The sequence below is a fragment of the Drosophila miranda genome, chromosome XR, assembly GCF_003369915.1.
Source record: "Drosophila miranda strain MSH22 chromosome XR, D.miranda_PacBio2.1, whole genome shotgun sequence".
NCBI lineage: Eukaryota > Metazoa > Arthropoda > Insecta > Diptera > Drosophilidae > Drosophila > Drosophila miranda.
In genome coordinates, this window is record NC_046674.1 from 32,084,843 (window position 1) to 32,099,251 (window position 14,409).

General features: G+C 41.3%; 1 protein-coding gene across 5 annotated transcripts in view; it reads right to left on the reverse strand.

The window, feature by feature from the left end:
* Positions 1-574: 574 nt before the first annotated feature.
* Positions 575-14,409, reverse strand: part of LOC108163424 — a 50,190-nt gene continuing 36,355 nt past the window's right edge. The window contains exons 3-7 of one of the 5 annotated variants that reach the window (XM_017298733.2): positions 13,414-13,540; positions 11,647-11,784; positions 4,188-4,447; positions 3,874-3,966; positions 1,417-1,620 (exon numbers count right to left, since the gene is read on the reverse strand). In XM_017298733.2, the coding sequence (XP_017154222.2) occupies positions 1,516-1,620; positions 3,874-3,966; positions 4,188-4,447; positions 11,647-11,784; positions 13,414-13,540 (723 nt within the window). In that variant the 3' untranslated portion in view covers positions 1,417-1,515. Of the gene's footprint in view, positions 1,621-3,873; positions 3,967-4,187; positions 4,448-11,646; positions 11,785-13,413; positions 13,541-14,409 lie in introns of those variants that run through there. The other 4 variants (XM_033386405.1, XM_033386406.1, XR_004471296.1 and 1 more) reach the window with 4 other exon arrangements.

Here is a 14,409-nt window from a genome sequence, read left to right on the forward strand (position 1 = left end):
CTTAGTTGAGATCACAAAAGATTATCTTTTTTTATAAATACATAGTAATTTTTTAATAGTTTATTTCTGAAAAATTCGCTATATTGAACATGTTTGTACCAAGTTTTTGTCCATTCCAGTAAATAAGTAGTGTAGTCCCCAGCGACAAAGGGGAAACCTGTATTCCATGTACCCCTGCTCCCTGCTTGTGTTTGGTATGGGAACTTCACAAGTTATGCCACCAGTTTGCCTCCAACTTTTCCTTCAGATGCTGTTGCATGCGCGTGTGAGTGTGTGTGCGTGCTGCGGCTCTGTTTGCTTTACGGAGTCGAGAGTCGAAACTTCACCGGAGCGCTAATGTTGTTTTTGTTGATTTTGCTCTTGTGGCGTTCGTCAGTTTGTCCCCCTGCCATCCTACCCTTCGGACTGTACATACAACCCCTGTATTTATTATTATTTTTGCTGGCACCTATGGCATTAGGCAACCAAATTACGGGTATACTGAAAGGTTCATAAGCCGGGCACAGAACGTCCATTCCTATCTGGACTTTAATGTTTTCGATCAAAAAGTGCATAAAAATACGAGCTTAGAGGATTTCTGTCATTTTTAACGTTTTATGTGACTTTAAGTATACAAAATTTCTAATGTATTCTTATAATTTGAATGCTTAAATGGATGAAATGATAAATGGGCATTTCCGCGGATACGTTCGTATGTTTTGATTGACTAAAAAGATAGAAAACAAATATTTTCCCCAGGTTTTTTTTAGTCGATTCGATAGAATTTTGTTAGTCCTATGTTTACTACCACAGAACGTACGCGAAATAGAAGCTGACTTTGGCTTAACCTAATCTAATCTAAAGCAGTTAACTTATTTTAAAAGAGGATTAATGTAGGTTTCCGCTGATGATTTACACAAGAAATTATCTCTACTGGTGTTTTGAAAATTGAATTAAGTAATGGTCGCGAAAGTACGATTTTTCCATGTGTTTTTTTACTTTATCACCTCACATTCTCTCATAAAGCACTCCATATTTTCTTAACAAACAACTTAGTTGGCTTTTAAGAGACTTTTGGGGAAAACCTTTTATCAGGAATCATCTTTCTAATAGAAGAAAATAGTAAAGGAAAACATGACTATAAATATATGGAAAAGTACCGGAAAAGTGATCTTCTGCTTACAATATTTTAATACGTTTTCAAATCAAAGATAATAAAATTATATGCCAATTGGTTAAATTAGCTGAGTTTCAGTTTTAAAAAATACATATGTAGTCAATAACTTTACCAAGTCCAACGATTTTTAATAAATTTCATTTTATATTCCATATAAATTTTTATTTATTTGTAGATCAGTCTGTGTGCATTCAAAACATAAAGAGCACTGCTAAACGAAAAACGATAGATAATGCTAATTATAAATAACTATTAATATGTATATAATATACTACTCCTATGTATTAGCGGAAAAATAAAAATAATGTATTCCTCTGCAGAGCTTTCAAGCAATCCTGTGTTCAATCCATCTACTTTTTTCAGGCCAAACAGAACAATTTTCGCCAAAAGGAAGGCGTGGGCGGCAGCGTGGTGGGCACAAGACCCTCCCAAATGGCCGTATCGAACACATCCTTGACTTTCTCCTGTGAAAGAGGACAAATTAATAATAAAGCATATACAAATAATAAAATGTCTGGTTATGATTTTGAGATTTTGTGGCAATTTTTTAGATGACAACGGTTATGAAAATCCATACCAAGTCTCTCATTAAGCTTTCGAATACTCCTAAGTACGTTGAACATAGTTAGAACTGCCACTTGAAATTTCCTGCCTTCAGAAGTACATTTCGTATCGTCTTATGCACAGACAAGTCCTCTGATAGCTCTATTAGGGCGTTGACGTGAACTGTCTGTAGAATCAACTGGCTCAAGCCAAACCAAGGAGAAGTGGATCCGTAGAAGAGCGCAGCCCTCCTCTGCATACAAAATTTTATTGCTCTCTCGGGATATAAAAATGGTAATTTTGTAAGGTTCTTTTTAATTTTTGAGCTTTCTTTATTGCAATAAATTCTGATTGTTACTAATGAACGTGTTTAAAAAATGGTCTAAGTTTCTTTGCAGTCTTCCTTTGTCTACATATAGTCCACATGTAAAGGTGATCATCATAATGTGATCCCAACCACCTTGATACCATCGTTTTATAGCTTTTAATTACTTTACCAAACAGCATATGTACGCTTCGAACCAAACCGACTTTTTTTATAGCTTTGGGGCTTTTAATTAATTATGGGTTTTTTTTTGTGGTGTGTTTTTTTTTTAAGTAGTTCTTTTAGTTCTTTTAGTCGATTCGATGGGCTTCATCGATGTGCTTCATCCACTTTTTAGATTTCATAATGATAGCTATAACCATGTGGTCGCGAACGTACGCGGAATAGAAGTCGACTTTAGCTTAATCGGAACTGAATATTCCAAAGAAGTTAATTTATTTTAAAAGAGGATTAATGTATGTTTCTGCCGAGCATTAACACGATAAATTATCTGTACTGGTGTTTTTCAAATATGAATTAGGTACCGGTCGCGAACGTACGATTTGCCATTCGTTTACTTTATCACCTAACATTCTCCCACAAATCACTCCATATTTTCTTAACAAACTACTTAATTGGCTTTTAAGAGAGTCTTTGAGGAAAACCTTTCATCAGGGATAAACCCTCTTCTAGAAGAAAATAGTAAAGGAAAACATGACTATAAATATACGGAAAAGTACCGAAAAAGTGATCTTCTGCTAACCATATTTTAATAGGTTTTCAGATAAGAGTTAATAAAATTATACACCAATTGGTTAAATAAGTCGAGTTTAGAATTATTAAAATTTGGAAAATAATATTGGGACAAGAGTATATGGAAATGTGATTTTATTGACTTTTAATTTGTTGTCCTCGATTGCCATTTCCACGGAAATGCCCATATGCGAGTATATGTCTTATCTTCAATCTATTTTCTTTCGCAAGAAACTGTCGCGGTCCACATTATCATTATCATTATCATCATCGCCAACATCTGATAGCAGATGTCGTATTATTTCTTGCGTTCGATTCATCTTTGCCAGCTCTTGAGGTGTGAGCGGTGCGGAGTCAGTCCCCCGAAGTGTGGGCAACCAAGTGTTGCCACCATTAGGGAAATATGTAAAGATTCTTTGCCAAAGAGTGCAATGCACTGCTGCCAGGTCCGGCGGGCAGTGACAGTGGGCAAAGTCATTCATTCGGAAGTGCTGGGGCAAACAAAGGTGTCACCAGAGCCTTTTTATACCGGGCCCGAAGGAAGCGTTTCCGACCCCATATAGCACGCATATATAATTTTCTCTTATCACAGCTCTCCCCCTGCTCTTTCCGCGCACCGAAAACCGCACAATTGTTATAATTGTTTAGGTGTGTGCATGTGGTCGCTCAACGTTACGAGGCAACTCAAAGGGATGACACCCTGCGAATCTCGCATAGCGCAGATCCATCCCCGATACTAGTACGAGTAAGTGCTTCAACATCTTTGGGATGTTTCATTTGATCTTTGAGGGATTATTTGTCGCTAGAAAACCCCAGAACCCCAGAAACCCAGAACCGCAAAAAAGACTGCTCGCCTTTATTATGTTCTCTTCATTGAAAAGTGGGTATCCGCTAGCTCAAACACTCCACGATTTGATTAAGACATATTTTTTAAGTGTTTAAACGAGAGAGCCGCAATGGAGTCGTTGTTGGACCCAGAACCAGAGCAATGACTTTTCTGTCTTTTGGCTGTATACTCGTATTATATGATGTTTTCTCCTCTCCAGTCCCCTCTTCAAAGTTCTTTTTACGTGCCTCTCTGGCCCGCTTCCCAGGAAATGGCGAGAGATGGACTCACCTGTGTGGCTGACGAAGTTTCAATGTATTTTGCACCAATTGTTGTTGCCAAATCCCAGGCGTCTGCATATGAAATGGCTTTCTCACCGTTTGTCTGCAAAGCGGAATTAAAAGGGAGGACGAGAAAAAGGGGGAAAAAACGTTAGCTCGAATCAGATTACATCAAACAAGATTTTCATAAATATTTGAGTCGCAGAGCGGCAGATAAATTATGATGAAACACCTAGAAGCTCTGCTTCAGACACGGACAGCACCGGTACCGACACCGGAATAACAAAATAAATCAAAACCGAAAAAAGCTGCAGTACACCTCACCTGAAGTTTGTTCAGGACACTCTGATTTCCGCGTAGATCGGCTTGGGTTCCCACGAGAATCAGGGCCGCCTTGGCCTTGGCGAACTTCGGTGCCCACTTCGATTTTATGGCCCGAAACGTTTCCGGCTTGACTACTGAAAAGCATAGCAGAAAGACGTCGCTGTCCGGGTAGCAAAGCTCGCGCAACGGATCTAACGTGTCCTGACCGGCGGTATCACAGAGGGTCAAGTGCACCGGACTTTCGTTCACATTGACATCGGCTAGAGGGAGACAATGAGTGTGGTTTTGAACAACAGCAAGGTGTTAAATTAAATATATTGCTCAGCATCAATAAAATATACGCTGCGATTTGCATAACATACACTATGGAACACCTCTTTCAATTAAATATACATTTACATATTTCCATTGGATTCACCAAATGCGAGTATCATTGCGTATGATTGCGTATCATTGCGTATCATTGCTCTTTGTCACTAAAAACTCTACACCAGCAACGGGAGCAGAAGTCAGCAGAGCCTGGTCAAACTGTCCACTGCAGACCACTGCATTCGTATTTGTTTCTGCTTTGTTCCCTGTTTATTTGCCAAATGAATCAATCAGTGTGTGAGCCCACTTCGGTTTGGTTTGGTTGGGTTTCAGTCGCATTGCTGGTTCAATTTAATTGCAAAATATGTAAATTGCTCGTCAGGCAGCAACGTTGCCCGCTGCCCGCTGCCCCTCTGCCCGAACTCTCCGATTGAATTTTGCTGTTTGGAATTTAATTTATTTTAAAATGCTTATGCTCGGCCAAGGCTGTCCGTATCCATCCTTTGACCCTTCACGGAAGTGCACATTTTTGGGATACCATTTTAGACGGTCGGACGCGCACAAGGTGGCTCTTTGCCCCAAACGCAGGCTCGCATGCACGCACGCACGCCCGCAGCACACACACACACAGATCAGTATTGGAAATGCCAGAAATTTGCCAATTCATTTGCCCCCAACCTCCTTTGTGCCTCTGTGCCTCTATGCCTCTATGCCTCTATGGCTCTGATATGTCCTTTGTTCCCTAGCTTTGGTATAGATATTAAGTAGCTCCTTGGAGCATACGGCTGTTTGCCAGCACAGAACCAACTAATATATCAGATGAAGATTTAATTGCGAGTATAAATCCCATTAAGTACGATTGAAGATTATCTTGTAATTGTAATCATTTGTAACTCTTGGCGCGACTCAAGGCGAGAGTTCAGCGGTAATGGTGCACAGCCACACCTTCCATTCTCAAAACGGGATCTTAATATAGGTTGCAGCCGCGGACAGTTCGCATCTTCAATGCCTTGTCCTCAGTATTGAACAAAAATATTGACTCTGGGCTACCTGTAATTCTAGACAGAGCTTACTGTTGCGGAGGTCTCTGTGAATAAAACAAACAATGGGTGCTAGGTAAACTACAAATGCTCGCTCTTAGTGAAAAATTCGACTCTCAAAATGCTCTGCACTGACTCGTACGAGTACCATAGTAGTGTATTCCAGCCGCACATGGAATAACACGGTGGCATACGTACAGTAAGTATGTACATACATATGTACGAGTATGTAGGAGTATAAACAATGACAGCTCGAACTGTGGGCCGGCACAATTCCCACTGGCATCACAAAAAGAACCAAAGTACCCTTTACTTCGCTAACTCATTTATAAATGTCTGAATACTCGTTGCTTAAAGTAAAAAAAATATTCTTTAGAGTAAATTTACTTTCCGGAGAACTGCTATGCATTTTGCACACTAGTACTTTTCTATACTCAAAGGGTACAGACGTATTAAAGTCGGTGCTTTTAACGTGAGCACCTGATGTATTGGCTTTTCCTCACGGTGCCAAGCACCAGGATTAATTTAAGCGTCAATCAGCGCCGCATTGGGACCATGTCCCGCTGGTGCAAGCTGGAGCCGGTCTGCTTTGGTCAAGACTTCCTCCCTGTCTTGGACCGATGCGCAGTGGGCAAAAAACAGTCAATTGTTGCTTAATGGTGGAATAATCAAAGGATTTTGTTGGACATTTTTTATATATTTTTTTATTTTTTTTAAATTTTTTTATTTTTATTTAGCATAAATATTTTTTTATGTTCGATTTATTTTTTGTTGACAGTAGCAGAATTAAAAAAATTATTTCAATTTAAATATGAATAATGCACACATTGCACTACGAAGAGTGCGTGTGAGAGAGAAAGAGAAAGAATGAGTAGGCGTCACACAAGACGGACGGAAGGACATCCTATTCTAATTTTGAGTATCGGGTATTACAAAAGTGTTGTCCTGGTCGATGTCGTGCCAGCTCTATCATAGTGAGACCTCTTGGCGAAAACTCCCCGATTCCCCCCCATTTGGAGAGCATTTTTTCCCAGTCAATGCATTGATTGGTACTTCCAAAAATCTGAAGATCATTTTCAATATTTACAAAATTTTAGCAAAACGACTCCTACTTTGTAACAATTTTACATAAAAACGGAAAAGAATTTCGAAAAATCCGAAAAAGTTTTTAGGGTCATGTTTTGCGTTGTTTTTATCGAAGCTTCCGTAATTTTGAACAGAATCCGATTTAAGCAGACCACAGCAGAAATTCTTCCAGATCAAATTTCTTCCGACGCCATTTGCCAACCCATCCCTCTGACCAAGTGGGGGAGTGGCCTGGGCCTGTCGCGTCTTGGGTGTATAAGCAGGTGGGAAAAACATAAAAATTTGGAGATTACCTCCAACCGTTCATGTGTAGGACGAACATTCATGATTAAGCGTTAGCGAAAATGAGTTGAGCGGGGGGCTGGTACATACATATGTATGTACATACATACATATTTTGTATGTACGAGTACGTATGTTTGAAGAGTGGCAAGAGTGGCGAGAGTGGAGAGTGGTGGTTTCGGATTGTTTTGGCACGCCCCGACGGGAAAATTTGACCTCGTCCTATCTAAAAGATAATCATGGCAGCCTTTTATTCATTGCAACGCTGCTCCACTACCACTGCTGTCGCTGAAAGCTCCTCCAACTGCTTGCTCTGTGTAAATAAAGCTGGATGACTGGCTTGCGCTGGGATTTTTTCAGCAGCATCCTGCATGTTGCATGCAGCAGGAGGAACATCAGGCAGCACCAGGCAGCACCGGTCGCCAGACCCATGACACTGGGGCTCATGTAAAATAGATTTAATTTGTGCGCCGCATAAAACTCATGAATACATTTCGGGTTGCCACGGCTACTCCCATTACCAAGCTGAACCGACCCGAACCAAACTGAACCGAACCTTAGCATTCCATCCTATTCCGCCCGACTTGACTTGATGTTGATGGGGATTGCTTTGCAGTGCTGTGCTGTGCTGTGCTGTGCTGTGCTGTGCTGTGCTGTGTCCCGTCCCGTCCCGTCCTGTCCTGTTCCGTCCTATCCGTCTTCTCTTTCCTTTGTACTTTGTAGCTGAAGTCCTGCCACCAATCGTAACACCCCTTCGCGAGGTGAAATAATTTTCAAAAAGTAAAAGTGAAAATCAATGCCGGAGCACCCTCACAACACACACAAAGCATTGAATGCTGTTTTCTCGTTACCCACTCACTCACTTGCTCGCTCGTTCACTGAGGCACTGAGCCACTGCCACAAAGGAGAATTGTTTGCCATCTCAGCTGAAAATCGCATTTCGCGAAGGCCATCTCAAACAAAGAGGGGATAATAGAGTGGCTAGTAGCGAGAGCGGCAAGTGCTAGGACTAAGAACTCCGTAGTCGAGATTCAGACTAGCAGATACCCGATGGCCGAATATACAGAAAACATCCGAATTTAGTGTAGAATACTGCTTGCCGTGAAAGGTATGGCAGTAAAGCAATACGAGTACTTCTTTTCTGTTACCTTCAATGGCTGGAATAGTTAGCCGGTCGCATTCGATATCTCTTGCCAGAGCAAAGTAAAGTAATGCTCGTAATGGCTCTAGCTATTCTAGTCACCAAGATCACCTAGACATCACTACTATGGATCAAGAATATACACATGGATATGAATAATAATACACATATTCGTAAGTGCTGAAATGCTTGGAGTACCTCCTTGCGTTGTCGTGTCCTCATTTCAATACCCTCTGCAAGGGTAAGAAAAAAAAACGAGCTAAAAGAAGAAAGAAAAAAGAGGAGCAGACCTGGACAAAAGGAAAAGTATCGCTGGCGGTTTCTTGGATGTCACTGGATCCATGTCTGAGGGGCTGTGTCCATGGAAAGGGAGCAGCTCTGTAATTATGGGCTCAAAAGTCAGTAGGCCCCTCAGGGTCTTTCCCCAGATCCAACGCCCGAAAAAGCTTCTGACTCAGCACTATTCACGCCCAATTGAGTCTGAGACGATCTTCCTCTCTTCCTTTGTCCGTCTGTCTGTTTGTCTGTTCTTTTTCCCTTCACAATTGACTGAAAACGGTTGGTTTTATAGCTGTAGAAGTCCATTTTGTGGAGAAATCTGTTGTTGCCACACGTCCCACAACTGATGTGAAATTGTCTTCAAATAAAAGAAAGTTGAGGCTGCAGAAATAGTTTAGTTGAATCTGCCCAAATACGAGGGCACTTTACAATGTCATGCCATGTGAGAACATGGCAAAAGCAGGCAAATCAATTTTGGGGAGGCTGAATGGAGAGAGCGGCGTTCTAAAAATGTGACCCACAACTAATTGGAGCCTAAGACGACAATGCAACTTCACACTTGGCTTCCACATTGTTTCTAAAACGCGAAAATTGTTCTCTGCATGAAAATAAAGAATCTGTTGATTCTTTATCGCTCCTGCAAGTTTATTAATTTTCCCCAAACAAAAGACCAAGCAAGCGCAATTCATGTACCATTTTATTAGCATCAAACTTCAGAGATGGGATGAAAGGACAACAGCCAGAGTGGACGGACCACTCCACTATGGTCCGAACGACCACTTCTGTTGGCCAAAACCAAATTTTTAAAAGTCAAAACTAAAACCTGCCATATTAATAACCATTTTAAATCTCTCAAAAATTGAAAAACGCCAAGACCTGATTAAATTTTTTTGATTAATCTTAATCAGTCGGGTTCTTATTACGTGTTTTGAGTTTTTAACTGTATCTAGTAGTTGTGATGTCTTCGTAATTGAAGGTTAAAGTGAGGCCTTCAACATGTGCCAACTTGTAATGAAAACTAATTTTTGAAAAGGTGTACAAAGTGAGTCCTACCTAGTCCCACCCTGAAACCTTTTGGGTGTCGTAGATTAATGAATTCTTGTTGATATGTATATAGTAAGAAATGCCACTTTTTCACCACAATTCTTGAAATTTGCATTAATAGATCATAACCTCAAATTCGAAAATGCAGAGTTGTTTGCCGTATGGAATTCAGAGAAGGGTAAAATTATCAATTATTTGAAAATGGCTCTTCAGGCGACATATCTTATGAAATTAATAAAGCTTTTGAAGATACCAGCAAGAAAATTTGTTATTTTTTGGCAACATAACGGAACAAATGCCGGTCAAAATAAGTGGATTGGCCACAAGCCTTATAGTTAGTGGGACGCCCTGTATTGTTATATACCAAAAAAGGTCTCAGATCACAAAGAAGGCAGGCTGCAGATCTTGTTGTATCAGAGGGAGGAAACATCAATTTATTGATTCAAGCGGCAAGCATGGCCGCACGAAAACGAGGCAAATACGATCGCGCATTTATTTCAATACTTTTATCTTTATGCCCAGAGAATGCTAAATTAGTTCTTAAGGCTGTACAGGACCCAGTCGGAAAGCCGCACCTATCTCACCTAACGAGGAGTTAGCCCTGCTTCTAGACAAGGATCTCAGCTATAATTTACGGAAACATTCAAACAATTTTATTTTTATTTAAATCAACATTTTTTTTTTTTCTTTTAGGCGTGCAACGCCTTTATTATACCCGATACTCAAAATGAGTATTGGGGTATATTAGATTTGTGGTGAAAATGGATGTGTGTAAAGTCCATAAAGAATCGTTTCCGACCCCATAAAGTATATATATTCTGGATCAGCATCAATAGCCGAGTCGATTGAGCCCTGTCCGTCCGTCCCCTTCAGCGCCTAGTGCTCAAAGACTATAAGAGCTAGAGCAACCAAATTTGGTATCCACACTCCTAATATATCGGACCGAGACGAGTTTCTTTCAAAATTTCGCCACACCCCCTTCCGCCCCCGCAAAGGATGAAAATCTGGGGATATTCACAAATCTCAGAGACCTATAGGGCTAGAGTACCCAAATTTGGTATCCGCACTTCTGTTAGATCTCACTATAAAACGTATATCTCAAAATTTCGCCCCACCCCCTTCCGCACCCACAAAGGACGAAAGTCTGTGGCATCCACAATATTGAATCGCAGAATCATAGATAATGACCATATCTATCAGATTGCTGAATCTGGATCAGATCGGATTATTTTTATAGCCAAAAGGATCAAATCAATTTGCAGTGGCTAAGCAGCGCCCGACGTCACGCTCAGACTGATTTTCTGTCTCTCTCGCACGCACTCTTTGTCGTGTCGTTTAATATTAGCGGCGTCTGCCGGAGGAGAGCCATACTGACTTAGTATCGGGTATAACTGTAGAGTTGCGGTGTCCGCAGCAACTCACAACGTTCCCCTTCGTTTTTTAATAAAAATGCTAAAAATATGCTCAATACTTGACTAATAATTTAAATATGCATTATTAAAAAAAGGGAGGTGCCACACCCATTTTTTTTTCTTAAATCCACTTCTCATTGATTATATAAATCCAATACAAAAAACTACATAAAGAAATTTTGTTTCGTTCGGGAGTTATTAATTTTGGCCAACACTGTTGTTGGCTGCCAAAAGCGGCATCAGCGGCGGCAGAAGGGAATTCAGCCGCCAGCCAGGACAAAGGCAACTTTTTTCACGCTGTCCTTCAGTTGAAATGCCGAAAATTTCAATTTTCTGTTCATTAAAATCAGTGAATAGCCCCACGCACACATAGCAGCTTTAATAATCTAATACACTTACACACACACGCACGCTCGGGCACACACAAGCACACAAGGGCACGCATATATACAATGTACGAGTCTCACAATGCGGAAGCAGTGAAAGTCAAAAGACGGTTCCCGAGGAGGCTGGCCCACACCCACACCCACAGCCGGCAGCAGCTGAACATCCTTCTTGCCTACTTCGCTCAGCTGTGCACATCTCTCACACTGAAAACCTAGGAAAGAGTTCACAAATTGATTTTCAACAAAATGAAAAATTCATATACGCGCCAGCCAGCCCAGCCAAAACCAATCCAAAAGCAAGCCAAGAAAGACGAGTGGCAGGCAGCAGGGCGGGCGCTCGGCTCGCCAGCTAGAAGATCCTTGACTCACCCATACTAATCAATGCGGGGGGGCGAATAAACCTGTTGAAAAGTGCAGTCAGCACCGGTCTCCCTTTCCTCACTCAGAGACCCGGCACCTTTAAGATAGGCGAAAACTTACCTTTATAAATATCTGAGGCCGTTGGGATGTGCTCTGGATTAAAACTGTTCTCCAGATATGACAGTATCAAGTTAGTTTTGCCCACAGCTCCGTCTCCGACGAGCACGCACTTAATTGAAGGCTGCGTGGCGGTGCCAGCTGGAAAGCGAGGCAGAAGTACATATTTAGAGAGAGAATTAGTCTATGGGAATATATGCGAATATATACATGTGTGTAACTTGTATCGGTTGTATCGGTTGTACCAGTTGTAGACATGTTGGACATTATCTGGTATCAGGCTACCAAGTCTAAGTACTTTCTCAGCAACAACATCGCCGTGTCCAATGCTCTGCAGTCGCACAGGAAAAACGACTGGGAGAGAATCACGACTGAGAACTGCGAGCGCCAACAACGCACAGCTTAGTAGGGCAGAATAAGGCCCGAAAAACACGAAAGCTAAACAGAGGCATTCCTATATACAGCTACATTCGCGGAATGAATGTGAGTCCCAAGCTAATCGCTACAATTATGCCATACCATATTTTTCCACCCAAGAAGGCCAACAGAAGAGAAATTAAGCTACACATGGAAATTTTTGTCTGGACATCAAAATGTATTCAAAGTTAACTAATCTACTTTTAACTTACTGCCGATTCGGCTATTGATGCGGATCAAGAATATATATACTTTGTGGGGTCGGAAACGCTTCCTTCTGCACGTTACACACATCCACTTTCACCACAAGTCTAACATACCCCAATACTCATTTTGAGTATCGGGTATACAAATGCGGAAGCTCACTATACATATTGATCTTAGCCCAGCGTTGGATAATGAGTCAGTAGCTGATGATAACCACGAGAATGAATTCAACAATTGACCAGAAAAACTTGTCCAGAAAAAGCGGAAATCGCTCCGGGAATGACAGTCACCAGCCCTACAACCTCACCATTTAATGATGGCATACTGTGGAAGCTTGCTTGCTCTGTGCTTTGTATCTGATCCTATCATAGTGTTGTTTACCTGAAGACGTCCACCAGCCTACTTTCGAAGTGTCGCTCGAAGAAAGCGTAGAACGTCCGCACACCCATCCTCGCTTTCATTTCGTAATACGTCGGCAGATAGTGATCAAGCGATCGCCGATCTCTTTGCCCAATTTTTCCAAACATCCTATTCTCAAGAAAGCTACTCTGCTCAGCCGTACCTATTCGGCTTGCCGTCGAACGCCATTTTCAGCCCTTTGTTATCTTAGCTAGAGTGCTCTGACTCTCTTTGTCGTAAAAGCCTTTGAAAACCCTCCGGAAGGCTACTTCTGCAGAACCACAGGGCAGGCTCTTACTTTGTACACTCTTTATTAAAGACCTGCCTTCGGTTTTAACATGCTCTCGAGTACTCAGGTGTGTATGTATGCGTATGATGTTAACCACAAGCACTTACATAAAAAAGCACAACTAGCGAATCAAACTATTTAATACCGCCCCTAATCACCTTGACTGAAAGGTAACCCGAGTTTATAATATCAAGAGGAAGGTTTTTAAAATCGTCCATGGGCGTGGCAACTCATTTTTCAAAATGGCAAATCGCATTTAAGTTTTGTTAGCTATTTTTTATAGCATAGGGCGTGGCACTGTCTAGAAATAATTAGCAATAAGTTCAAGTTACTCTCAATGTAGTTTTGTCCCACATATTTGTATTAGGGGAGTTCAAATTGTATTTCAATACTAACGGTTGGGCTTTAGCACTTCTAGAGATATACTCGAATGGCAATGCCAGACAAAGCATACTCACCGTTTGTGCCACCGTTTGCGGCAGTTTTTGATCCGTCATTCGGTGTCGCTGGTGCTGCTGTCTTCTTCGATTTACGCTTCCGTAACAAGAATTTGGATCCTTTACTACTGCTTGCAGCGCAGGAATGCTGTCAAGGAATGGAGAATAGAAACAGATAAAGATGTATGTATGTATATGCGCAGTATATGTATATGTACAAAGTTTTAAGTGTTGCATTTAGCGCCCCATCTAAATTTGGTTCTGCATTGCGCATATGTATGCTGGCAATGGACAAGGTACCCAGATGGCTCACATTGTCTGTGCGGGTGTCATTTAGACAGACAGACAGTATTAAATAATTCCAGGCTCGACTCTTCTGCCTCGCTCGAATAATTCAATATTCACGTTTAAATTAGCTAGGACGACGCCCTGCCGCCAGAGGAGGACTGCCAGGGAGCAGGCACAGCAGCGCGCAAATAGCAGCAGTGGCAGACTTTTCCGATTTCTTGATGCCTCGTGAAGTGATCACATTGAGTGATCACATCCTTTTCGGCACATTGTACGACGAAGAGTGCGGGAGAAAGAAAGAGAGAGAAAAGGCCCGTGGCGAATTGATTTGTTCCCTTTTGCAATCCGATCTGATCCAGATTCCGAATGGTCAGATAAGGTCATTCTCTACGATTCTGCGTTTTTGGTTATCTCGTATCTTCGAAATGATGGATGGCACAGATTTTCGTCTTTTGTGGGCGCGAAAAGAGGCGTGGAAAAATTGTAAAATAAACTTGTAACAGTGAGATTGGAGGTCATAAGAGAGGAAAACAACGTATAAAATTAGCAACAAACAAAAATCTCTAGATTAACTTTCGCTGATTTCAATACAATAAAAGTTCATGAAAATCAGTTAGCTATGTTTCAATAAATTTATGTGTTTTTATTAAGTTTACTGGCTTTTTATGTTCGTCTCGGCGGTCCTCTCTATGGAAAGCTAAGATGTAAGACATATGTATGTACACTTGT